At 51.9% G+C, this 11,789-nt stretch overlaps 1 protein-coding gene across 2 annotated transcripts in view; it reads right to left on the bottom strand.

The window, feature by feature from the left end:
• Window positions 1–396: 396 nt before the first annotated feature.
• Hivep3 (HIVEP zinc finger 3) overlaps window positions 397–11,789 on the bottom strand; it is a 118,603-nt gene continuing 107,210 nt past the window's right edge. Inside the window, exons 6-8 of one of the 2 annotated variants that reach the window (XM_020167989.2) lie at window positions 10,442–10,528; window positions 5,967–6,898; window positions 397–4,913 (exon numbers count right to left, since the gene is read on the bottom strand). In XM_020167989.2, coding sequence (XP_020023578.2) covers window positions 4,110–4,913; window positions 5,967–6,898; window positions 10,442–10,528 — 1,823 coding nt within the window. In that variant the 3' untranslated portion in view covers window positions 397–4,109. The remainder of the gene's footprint in view (window positions 4,914–5,966; window positions 6,899–10,441; window positions 10,529–11,789) is intronic. The other variant, XM_074080436.1, reaches the window with a different exon arrangement.

The following is an 11,789-nucleotide window of genomic DNA, read 5'->3' as shown; positions in this document are numbered from 1 at the left end:
CTGCCTGAAGCCATCAGCAGCTAGAAGAAGGCAGGGAACAGTGTCCTCAGAGCCTGCAGAAGAATACAACTCTGCTGACATTGTTTTCGGATTTCTGGCTTCTAGAACTGTGGAGAATACATTTTTGATGCTTAAAGTCACCTAGTTTGTGGTAATTTTTAACAGCAGCCCTAGAGAACAAATGCAGGCCCCAGTGATATGGCTATGGATTAGGTGTTTTATTGCTTGAAGTGCATGAGGGCTACAAGGGAGTCCTGGGCTGGGCGACTATGGCCTAGTCACTCCCCCTCTCTGGGCCTGATTGCTCTGTAGTAAAATGAGCACTTGGGAGGTCGTGTGCCCCCAACTCTGACAGTCTACCACCCTCAAGAAAACTATGAGCCAGGCAAATAAGGCTATGTTGGGATTTTCAAATTTATTCCAACGTGCTATTTTTTTTTAAAAAATATCCTCAGGCTGAACACTCAGCCAGAGCTGTAATAAAGGCAATTATTATACTTGTAAAAACTTCTCATTCACAGTACAGATGTAATTTACAACAAAGGTCACACACATCAATACTGAGCATGTTTTTCCTTCTGTATGTCAGACGACTCTGTGCTTTAGACCTGCATGAATTTTTTGTTAAGTTTTTTTTTGCTTTTGCACTGATATATACCATACCAACATTGCAAGATGCAAGTGTAGAAACTGGAGTTTAAATAAAATTACAGGCAAAACTACCCCATCCCAGTGCAGTTGCTGTACATATCTACAGTACAATTTTTGGAATGTATTGCCATTTAAGAACATAGAAACTTTCTACGACAATTTCACATACAGAATACATACACCTTTTAGGGGAAAAAAGGCAAATATTTATCTTACAGAGAGCATGTATCTTACATTTGTCTACTGGTTTTCTTTCTTCTGTTTCTTTCCTTTTTCTTTAACGCTAGATTTAGTAAAGTGATCGTAAATGCCGAAGCGGTTTGCTAATGGGAAGCAGACTAGATTCACAACACGGAAGCAGATTTTTGTGGCACGGGCCTTCAGGAACTTTATCCTCTGGGCAACAAGGTACATCGGTCTCCAAGGAGGACAGCTCACCCAGGACTTTTGCTTAAGAAAGATTCGTCTGGAGTAAGGACTAGAGAGAAATTCAGCTCAAATGTATTGCTTTTTCCTGTTCCAAAGGGCAGAGTGGGAATGGAGCAGCGTCTACAGGAACCTGGAAGCTAATTCTTCAGAGGTTTTTTGACTGAGGAAAGCAGAGGGACTTCTGAGTCTGGGAGAGCAGGCAGCTTGCTGCTGTCAGGCCCCTGGAGGGTCTTGATGGCTAGGACCAGAATGTAAGCTATGGAACAGGGCAGGACAGGACAGCCTGCCCTTGGAGAGTCTATGAGGTGGCCCAGCATGAAGGGCATCTGGAGGGCAGGCCTGGGGGACAAGTAACCGGGAACTCTCAGCAGAAGGCAGGGTTTGGCTTGAGACCTTGGCAAGTTGTTCCTTGCTCACTGCCACACCAAAGGACCAGAGCTAGTCTGTAGCAAGGAACGGCCATCTGGCACAATGTCGACAGAGCCGAGCACAGGTTGTCTGTACCTACAGATCAGCACTGCTTCCTGCTGCTGCTGGGGTAGGGACAAGTTTCAGAGGCAGACTAGAAACTTGGAAGTGGCTGGGAGTGGACAGGGGGCCCAGAAGGTGTGCATGAAGTGAGTTTTTCCAGATTGGAAGGGTACACATGTGACCCGGGGGCGCTGGGCTCAGGGGAGGGGGCAGAGTCTGACAGTGGGATAGAGCAGTTTCTGGTATAGCATCGATTTTGTCCCTCTGGGCATCCATGTGGGGCAGCAGCCCTTTGTTCAGACTCTTGTGTATTTTGTCCTTGTCCTGTAAAAACATGTCTCGGGTGACTGTGGGGACCGAGACACACCTTCCATTACGAAGCTGCTCAGGAAGGGGACCTTGGTGTGTGGGCTGAGTACAGGGGGAGTGATACCCAAGAGAACAGGGTGGTGTGGAGGGCTGCGGGCCACCCCCAAGGTCAGGGGCCAGTCCCGTAGTAGAGGCAGGAAGATCTTGCCTTGGAAGGCTCTACCCTAGGCAGAGGAAATGCCCTTTTTCCAGTTCCCAAGCCTCAGCTTTGGAGTCTCCAATCTGTGGCCCTCACGGGTTAGGGGTGAAAGGCAGAGAGAAGTGCCATGGCCTCTGGCCTATGATTATGAGCCACACCCCTACCATACCCAGACAGAACTGGTACGGTCCACGCTGAGCTTGCTGGCTTCTTCCAGGTGGGCAGGAACTCTAGATTGAATCAAGTGGCTTAGAGCTATACGCTAGCCTGACTTCTGAGCGTCCTGGAACACAGTGGATCCCCAGGGAGGCCCTGTCCTATTGACTGTTTTGTCAAAGCTGTGTGCAAGGCAGGGACTGAACAAGGAGGTCTGGCTAGAGGCTGGACCTGTGGCTATTGTGCCCATCCTGCAGGGACCAGGCAGGAAAAGGCCCTGAACTAGAGGCAGAGGGAAGGATGGCCAAGCACAGGGAGCTCACAGATGTGTCTTAACCTTCCCTACCTGACTGTTCCTGGCTAAACAGCTCCCCAGCTCCGGAGCCCTCAGACAAGCCCTCTGACCACACAGCTTGGCTGAGTTCTAGGACTGACCAGATAGGTTCCTGCTCTGTATAAGGTGGTTTCAACCCTCAGTCTGGGTGGGATATCACCATGGTTCCTATGCTTTCTCCTTCTTGTCAAAAGTAAAGAAAATCATTTCTGGAAGGTTGGGGGAAAAGCCACCTCTCCTAGATGGAAACAGGAACCATAAATGTCTGTACATAAGAGTGCTTGCTTTTACATTTAATTATATGGGGTAAACATACTGGAGGCCAAGTTGCATATTTCAACTTGGGATTTAAATTTCTGGTCATATCACTTTTCCTATAAAGCAGGCTTTTGCCCCCAGAAATGGAAAAAATTCAAACGACTTGGGGCAATTCACAAATCTTCTAGGTCAAGAGGAAAGAACCTGAGGAGGCTGGAGCAAAAAGCAAACACTATCTTCTCTTTCTAGATTTTCCTGTGTGTATGTACACAGACTTGCATATGTAATCCATCCATGAAGGAAGTGGGCCTCTTTTGTCCCAGGGACCACAGTGAAATAAAAACCCAAACCCCAGGCTCAGAAACAGTCCCTAGGCTTGGGCTGGGTCACTTTAGCCTTATGGGCAGTGCTGAGCATAGAGGAGGTAGCCCATGGCCAGAGCCAGGAAAGAAAGGTTTAGGTCAGGTGTTGGGGAGCCAGGTGATGGTTAAGTCTCCTTTATCAGCCCAAGGGGCTGGCAGGGTGAGGAAAGAAGGGGCCAGGGCCACTGAGGCTTGCCCACCTGTCATGTGCCAGGACAGGCCCACAACTCAAGACTACCTAGGGTCTGGGAACCTTGGGGAAACCAACCAAGCCCCTCCCTTCTATCTACTCCTATTATTTTGTACAAAAATCCTAGCAAAATTAACTTTTGGTTCTTTTTCCTGCAAAGAATAAAACAAAAAAGAAGATGATTTGGGGGGGTGGTCTCTGCCTGCATTTGGTCCCCTGCCTCAGGCCACTGGTCCTTCTGTTGGCATAGAGGAGGGATCACTAGTTGGGGACAGGTACAACAGCAATGATTAGGAACCAGAAACCTCTGTACATAGGAGTGCTTGCTTTTGTATTTAATTATATGTTTTTTAAAAGTTTTTTTTTCTTTTCCTCAGTGCATTCCCATTCCTCAGCAAACAGCTGCTTTTTGCTGCTGGCTGCAGTGGTGTGGTGAGAAGGGCCCTCCACAGCCTTTCTCCCAAAGCACAAACTACTCACAGCCTCAAGCTCCTCTTGGGTCTATTCTGTTTTTTACGTATGTGTGTGTGATTTGTTTTTGTTTCTTTTCAAGCAACAAAAGGTCTAGAAAAAGGCACAGGTAACTGCATACATGGGGAGATACAACAGATGGGGGGTTGAGCAGAAGCTGCGTGGACAGATGGACAGATGGGAGAGGGAGCTCATGGGAGCACAATGGCTCGAGGAAGTTGGCTGGAAACGTCTGTTGCCGAGCACTGGAAGCCAGATGCTGAAGCAGCTGGAGAGAGGCTAAGTGCTTGGGGGACCCCTGTCCTTGGGTGGGGGTGGAGGTACCCTGGGCTCCCCACTACCTGAGGGCTCAGGGGAGCTTTGCCTGGTCCTGGGTTCCCCAGAGAGGTTCCTCCTCCGGGCTGGGAAGCGAGTGGAGGCGTCTGCCAGGCAGCCCATGGAGTTGCTGCGGTCCAGTGGAGGGGAGGCAGAGGCTTCAGGGTTGGCCAGTGTGTGAGATGACTCCAAGCGGGGGCTCCAGGACTGTGCCACTTGGTGGCCCTGGGGCAGCTGTGAGGTACAGGGACTGTGTGCGGGCGTGGGCTCCATGGGCACCTTAGCCCTATGGGGCTCCCAGTCAGGAGGTCTTCCTGGGCCTCTGCCTGTCCTTTCCTTCTCCTTAGGGTCGTTTCTGCCTTCCAGCTCCGAAGACAGTGTGAACTTTGAGACCTTAGCCACAGGGGACACGGAGGCTGATGAGCTTTCAGTGGGACTCCAGCGGCCTCGCTCTTGGGCCTCCCGGGCTCCTGTCAGATCGCTGCCTCCCCCTGAGAAACCACTGATCCAGGATGCAGAGGGTCCTGGGAGCAGAGTGGGATGGGCCCCTGGCCGGGTCTGCACCATCTGGATCCCACCGATGGGAATCAAGGGGCACAGGGAGCGAGTCAGGTGCTGGGAATGCAGAGGCAAGTGGCTGAAGACGTTCTCCTCTGTCCGGGCCAGGATGTGACCATGGGAGTCATGGGGAGTGGAGAAGAAGGGTCGAGAGGAGAAAGGATGAGCAGGGCCAGGTGAGCAGGATGGACTTCGGGACTCGGCCTTCTGCTGGGGTCAGAAAACGAGACAGGGGAAGGTGAGGGTTACACACTGGCACATAGAAGGCCAAAGTCTAGAGGCTCAGGGTTGGACTGGCCTGAGATCACTGAGTGCGGCCAGTGGAGTTGAGCCAGAATCAGACTTTCTACTTCGCTGCCCAAGGCGCTGCCCAATGGCTCATCCCTGACCCTACCTACGGTGACCATGGGCATACTCTGGCCCCAGTTGTCACACCCCTGGCCAGAACCTCTGTGGGATGGGATGCTTAGGAGAAGGGGTGCTGTCATCACCCTGGCCTGCCTTCCATCTTGGCTCTGCTGCCTCTTCTGCTCCTAGAACGGTCTTGACCCAACGTCACCCTTGCACAGGAGTTTCCACCAACAGCAATGTTCACGTAACCCCCAAATTAACAATCAAGAAAGATGCTTCAATGAGTGCTCCTCTGGGGTCATGACAACACGGGACAGAAGTGTCAGCAATGATGGTGTTGTCAGTGGTGTACTGTGGCAGCGCTGGTGACAGAATGGTTGTAGTGCAAGATAGCATGACATCAGGGTAGGTGCCATGTTGGTGATGGGACACCAGAAATCAGTGGTGGCAGTGGGTGCAGTGGGGACAGAGGCAATGTTGGCTGTGGTGACTGCTCATGGTTGACAGGAATGGTGTGGGCTGTGGTATTCCTGATGGGATTGGTACAGTGACATTGGATATGGTGATGATTTTAGTTAAGCTTTACCATTTGTTCAAAGAATACAAGTGGATAGGGGTGGGATGAGGTGGGGACTGTGCATATATTTGCACCCATGTTCAAGGTCACACCACTTGCTAGGGGTAGAACCCAGACCTATGAGCTCTGAAGCTCATACTTACTGCTTTTGAGGGTGCAACAAAGTATAAAACCATTTGGTTTAAGGCATGAGGCATGATGCTTGGCACAGAGGGGCCCAAGAAATGTTTGCTCAATAATTACTGAGCTGGTGGAGTTGTCCAACTCTGGGTGTGAGGCTCAGAGGTGTGAACTTGTAGCCCCCAGTCCCCAGGAAAGCCATGGTGGGAACTCACCCATGAGGAGGCGCAGGTCTCGGGGCTTCTGCCAAGAAGCTTGTGAGGTAGAGGCGCGGGCAGGAAGAAAGCCCGCGGAGCTGGCCCCAACCCTGGGCCGTGCTCACCCGCTGAGGAGCTGCTTGGCCCAGCCAGGGCCCACTTCCCTGGCAGCGCTGACTGTGGTGGTGACCCGGCCTGACCTGGAGACCATCTCCTGGTGGGCGAGTATCTGGGAGCGCATGGGTCTGTGGCACCCTCGAGTTTGGGGGGTTGATGCGCTTGAGGGGGTACTTCTCTTCCCACGGGGTGGGTAGTGGGAGGACACAGATCCAGTCTTGGAGACCCACAAGGAGGAGGACCCATGTCCCTTCCCAGGCCTGTCTGGAGGCCAGGCATGCTCATGAGGGAGGCCTGTGGTTCTTGGGCCGGTGAACATCGTTGGGGAGATGAGTCGGTTTTGGTGAGTGAGTGTTTGCGAGTGAATGGTGTGTGGCTTCCTGCTTCTTTGCTTGGGGACCATGACCTGCTAGGAGACATAGCCTTGGAGCTCAGGGCTGAGCTTGTGTCCTTCTCCACAAGGCCCAACGGGGCCAGTCCCAGCCAGGGAAGGCATGGGATGCTCTGGCTAGATGTGGAACAACTGCTGGCTGTCAAGTACTCGGCTTCTGAGACCGAGCTGCCTCGTGTGGCCTCATTGTCAGAGGTGGCATTTGAGGACTGAGGGCCCCGAACAGGAGAGGAGTCTTCCCGAAGTGTGGCTGGTGGCCTGGGCGGGGGTGCCTCTGAGGATGGCCCAGACAACTCATCCTGACTCTCCTCCTCATCCTCTTCTTCATCTTCGTCCAGGTCCGAATCTGAGTCAGAGTCCTCAAGGTCAGAAAACTGGTGCTCCTCCACAGCCTCGGAGCCCTCTCGCCCTTCTGAGTCCTGGAACATGTCATCACTGGTTCCTGAGGGGAGAACACAGGAGATCCAAGGCCACAGTTGGCCCCTGGGACCACACTGACCCCAGGCTGCTTCTCACTAAGTCCCGTTTCCTCATCTGCCAACTCAGCATAAACCCATGGCAATGCAGGCAACCGGGTGACGTAAGAGATATGAACACTGTGTAAACAATAGTAAGTGGCCATCGCCTCCTAACTAACTACGAGGTACAAGTTCAATTCTAAGGGCTTTAGGGACATTAATTTACCTAGTCCTCAAAGAACCCTGGGAAGATGGTTCTATTGTTATGTTCATGCTGTAGATGAGGAAACTGAGGTAAGAGGGATCAAGTAACTTGCCCAAGTAAGGTAGTAGAAGGTCTGAGACTGAACTGCAGCAAATAAGACAGCCTGCTTGTTTTCATCAGTATCTCCATGCTGGCTTCACCTGATGCTAATTATGTTGCCTTGCTGTGCCTCAGTCTCTCCCTTTATTAAAGGAACAGAAGTCTTATCTCACAGGGCTTTCTAGGAGGAGAAAATGCAGGCCTGGCACCTACCAAGGGACCAAATAGTGATAGTCACTATGGGTCCACTAATGTTGAAATCTATTATTCTGAGACAAGGCAGGCTGGCCAGCTCAGTACACAGAGTGATGCTCAGTGCAAGCACATGGCTGCCAGGGTGACCAGGCTATGCCTGGCTGGTACAGCAGCATTTGGCAGGTGGCAGAGTCTGGTGTCTATGGGTGACTTGGCTAAGCTGGCCCTAGGCAGAAGGGCAGGGCCAACCCCTACCATGCTCTTGCCCTGAGGAGCCACTGCTCAGTGGAAGCCTGTGTTGCTTCCAGTTGGGGAGAGAAGCTCTGAAATAACAGATTCCTGGTGTGGCTTCTTGTGGGGCAGCTTCCACCAGATGGGTCACCTCTAATAGTCTAGTTGAGTGCTGCTAGGGAAACCTCTGCTAATGTCTGGCCCACATGGCAGGCTCCTGAGGGTTTGGGTCCTGCTGGCCTTTCATGAGACTGCTGTGACCTCATGTTTCTAGCCTGCAGAGTGTGGGCTTGGTGACAGGTGGGTGGAGCCATCAGCCAGTCCCATCACCTGCATCTGCCAGTACTGCAGCCATTACTGACTCAGAGAACCAGACCCAGCAGCTGACTCAGGCCTCTGGTGCCCCTGAGTTTGGATCTCTACCACATCTAGCTGCCTTAGAAAGCCCAGCATTAGTACTTGTGAATAACTAGATGCAGCAGAAAGATGTCCAAAACAGACAAAGTGGACATTCAGAAAGATGTAGGTAAAACATCTATGGGGTGGGTCAGGGGCTGGCAGGCAAAGGGAGGACCACAAGGCCTCCCAATACCCAGGTCAGGGTCTCTTGGCAACTGGGAGCAGAAGGACCAGGGACATGAAGGAAATGGGACATTGGGACGGGAGGAGGGATGGAGATGAGGGTCAAAGTGTTGCAATTTGGCCACAGGCATTTTTTCTTCTGGTCTAGGACTTTGGCAGGAGCCTACTGTGGCCCTAAGAGATACCTAGCTCTGCCCCTCATTCATGTATGGCAAAACTCAGGCATAGAGAGGACAAAGATAGACCCACGATCATCCAGTGAGTTCTTGACTGAGTCAGAACAAAGGTTCACAACCCTTGCATTATTACGCTGACAGCTTAAAATGATTTTGTGCACTGAGATGCAGTAAAAGATGACTGGGTTTGAAGCCCCACCACCTCCTTGCTGTGACATTAGCTTACTTTCTCTTTGTGTTCAGCTTGCTCATCTGCAAAATGGGGATAGTAGCAAGCCTTGGCTAATATTTATCTCCAGCCACCCCTCCCCATCTCACAGGCAGGCAGCTGGGGGTGGCGTTGTGAGCATTTTGCAGATGAAAGTAGGAGGAGTGGTGTTTGCTACTGGTGAGGGAGGGTCAGGACCTGCATCTCCTGATGTCCATCAGAAGGGCCACTAAAGACTATCTTTACTGAGAGAAGTAAGGTGGTGGCCTGTCTTGGGCATCCAGTGCATGAATGATGGAAGCCAAGGGTCCTCTGCCTATGACATGCTTTGCCGCACACTCCACATCCAGGATGCTGCAGGGATCTAAGAGATGCCTGTGCTTGGTCGTCCCTTTCCCCTTCGCAATAACTAACATGAAGATGTCTGGCCACTGCTGAGATCAAGGCCAATGCTCAACAAGCTTCATCTGCTCCCACTAACTCAGGGGCCTAGGACAGCAGAAGGAGGACCATCAACTAAAATGCATGACCTGGTGCTGTTGTTGGGACTTGCCACGCGGTGGCGCTAGTACACAGCCTCATCTCCAGCAGGGCAGGGCTGAGATGCTGGGGAGTAGTCCCTTCTCGGCTGTCCTCCCATCTCACTGCTTTGGTCCAACACACAGTAGCTCCGGATGCCCTTCCCTGAATCTGCCTTGACTCCAACCTTCCAGTCTCTTAGGTCATAAATCTCAGAGTCATCTTTGGTTCCTTTACTGCTCATCCTCTCTTTTCCCCTCTATGATATGACAGCAAGACACAGACTCAAAATGTTCCCAGAACTCAGCCACTTCTCACTTGCATTGTGCCCACCTGGTCTGCACAGTTGTGTGCTTGACCTGGACAGGACCGCTGCCTCCCTGCACCCCTGTGGGCGGTTCCCTGCACATAACCAGAGTCCTGCTGGTCAGAGGACGTCACTTGCACTGTGCGCCTCATGCCTGAAGACAGCCCAGTCTGCCCTTGACCTTCTCAGCCCCAGCTGTGGGCCTTTTTTGTTTCTCAACTTGAAATAGGGCAACACAAGTTTACCATACTCTGAGTCCTGATACTAATTTCAGGGACTCTGTGGTCAGAGGTTCGTCACTGCTGGAGATATTACCTAACCACCCACCAAAGCCCCTCTGGCCTCCTTCCTGGATGCTGGGGCTGCCTTTGACTCACCTACTCCTCTCCCTTGCCTGTTTTGAGACTGGCTCTAATTTGCCTCTGGTTCTGGAGGACCATGCCTGGGGTGTGTGGTGGTGGGATGTGGCTGGGAGGTGACAGGGGCTGTCGGATCTGGCTTTGGCTTTCTTGGAACACTTACAGTTCCAAAGGCCTGTAATTCAGGCCCATGCCAGAGCAGGCATGAGCGTGGGTGTGCAGCTTCTAGCGTAAGTACCGACAGAACCCTTGTGGAGGTCTGCTGAGATAATTCAGGCATGTCTTTAGAATGTGCCTGACATTAGTGGGCGCCCAGTGTTGATTGTAATTACTCATGTGTTCATTCACTCAGTAAATGAACACCGACTGCCCACAGGGCACCCGTGCTCCACCTGCACTGGTAGACTGCAGTGCACAATAGCCATGCTGCACAGCATCTGTAGAGAGGGAGGGGGATCATTCTGGAAATTTAACCTTGTTCCCAGTTATTAGGAAAGCTTGAGGGGATATGGAAGGGAGGGGAAGCAGCAGCAGAGAGGAGGGCAGAAGGCAAGGGGGGAGGGCAAGGAGGAAGGCAGAGGATGCCAGAAATGGGGAGGAGGGGAGAAGGAGTGAAGGCAGAGGGAGGAGGCTAGCGATTCTTTACCTTCTTCGGCTTCCAGCTCCTCCAGCACCCCTGTCTCTTGGCACTTTTTGCTGTGGGCTTTCGACTTCATGTGCTTAGTCAGATTCCCTGGAAAGGAATGAAAACAGAGTCAGGCTTGGCTGCAGAGCAGGGGCCCAAGAGGGCCGGGATTCACAGGCAGCACTGAGCTGTCAGGCCACTGCTTCTCAGACCGCTCAGGGCTCTGGTTGCTGCAGGGGCTCGGCAGGGGCCAGGGTACCCCCTGCTTCAGTGCTCATGCCAGGACATGCAGTCAGAACTACAGACCAAGATGAAACACAGGAGCTGGGGTGGGGAGGGTGTGGGGCTGTGAGGGGACAGAGGGTATAATGAGGACGTGAGATGCTGGTTAAAAAACAAATAAAAAAAAAAAGAAATTAAAAGACCACTCAAGTGTACTTGGTTTTTCCTGCTTCTGATTTAAATCTGGGTCCAGGAACTGGTAACTCAGACTCATTGGCCATCTCAAATGCTGGAATGACATGAAGCTCCCAATTGATCAATGTGGTGAGTGGGGACTGAGCAGTCCTCTGGCTTAGGAATGGACAGAGGACCAAAGGTGACAGTAGGGAAGTCTGCTGGCCACACAGGGGAGCCACGGGCTGGGGTACAAGCCCAGCTTCCTTGGAGAAGTCCTCTTTCTGGGCCTCGGTTTCCCCAGGTCAATGTGCGTGCAGACACAGGCTCAGGGTGGTTTGAGGAAGACCTAGGCAAGATTCTGCCCTGTGGCATGCTTACAAAATCTTCAGGGGAGGCTGACTCTGTCCTGAGTTGTAGGCTCAGCCCCACAGTCTGGGGAGCAGGGACCACACCTCTGAGGGGCCAGGGCAACAGGCGCAACAGCTTCAGTTTCCCCCAATGTGCGATACTTCATAGGTCACAGAGCGTTGTGACCACCAATGTTCTGGGAGGAGAGGCCGAGCTCCCGGGCCTGCCTGGGGAAAATGCAGGCAGATGCCTCAGGATGTTTCTGTGGGCCCAGAAGCTACTCCCAAACTATGCTCTGAAGATTGTTGTTTTTCCATATGGCCAATCGCATAGTAAATTGTAAGTGTCCTGAGTGAGGGGCTTTGTCTCATTGGTTTTATTAAGTGATAAATTTCAATGGATAGATAGAAGAGAAGTGAATGGAAAGAGGAAAGGCTCCTGGAATGGATGTATAGAGAGACTGGTAGATGGATGAATGATATGCGGCTAGAGGAAATATGGGACGAGTAGGAAGAAAATAGACTGATGGACAAGAATACTGGATGAGTAGATAAGCAAATGAATAGACAGATGGGGGTAGATGAGTGGGTAAGAAGATAAATAGAAGGAAGGATGGAAAGTG

This window comes from Castor canadensis, chromosome 7 (assembly GCF_047511655.1).
Source record: "Castor canadensis chromosome 7, mCasCan1.hap1v2, whole genome shotgun sequence".
Classification (NCBI taxonomy): Eukaryota; Metazoa; Chordata; class Mammalia; order Rodentia; family Castoridae; genus Castor; species Castor canadensis.
The sequence above is the reverse complement of the archived record's forward strand: the minus strand, read 5'-3'. Positions and strand labels throughout refer to the sequence as shown.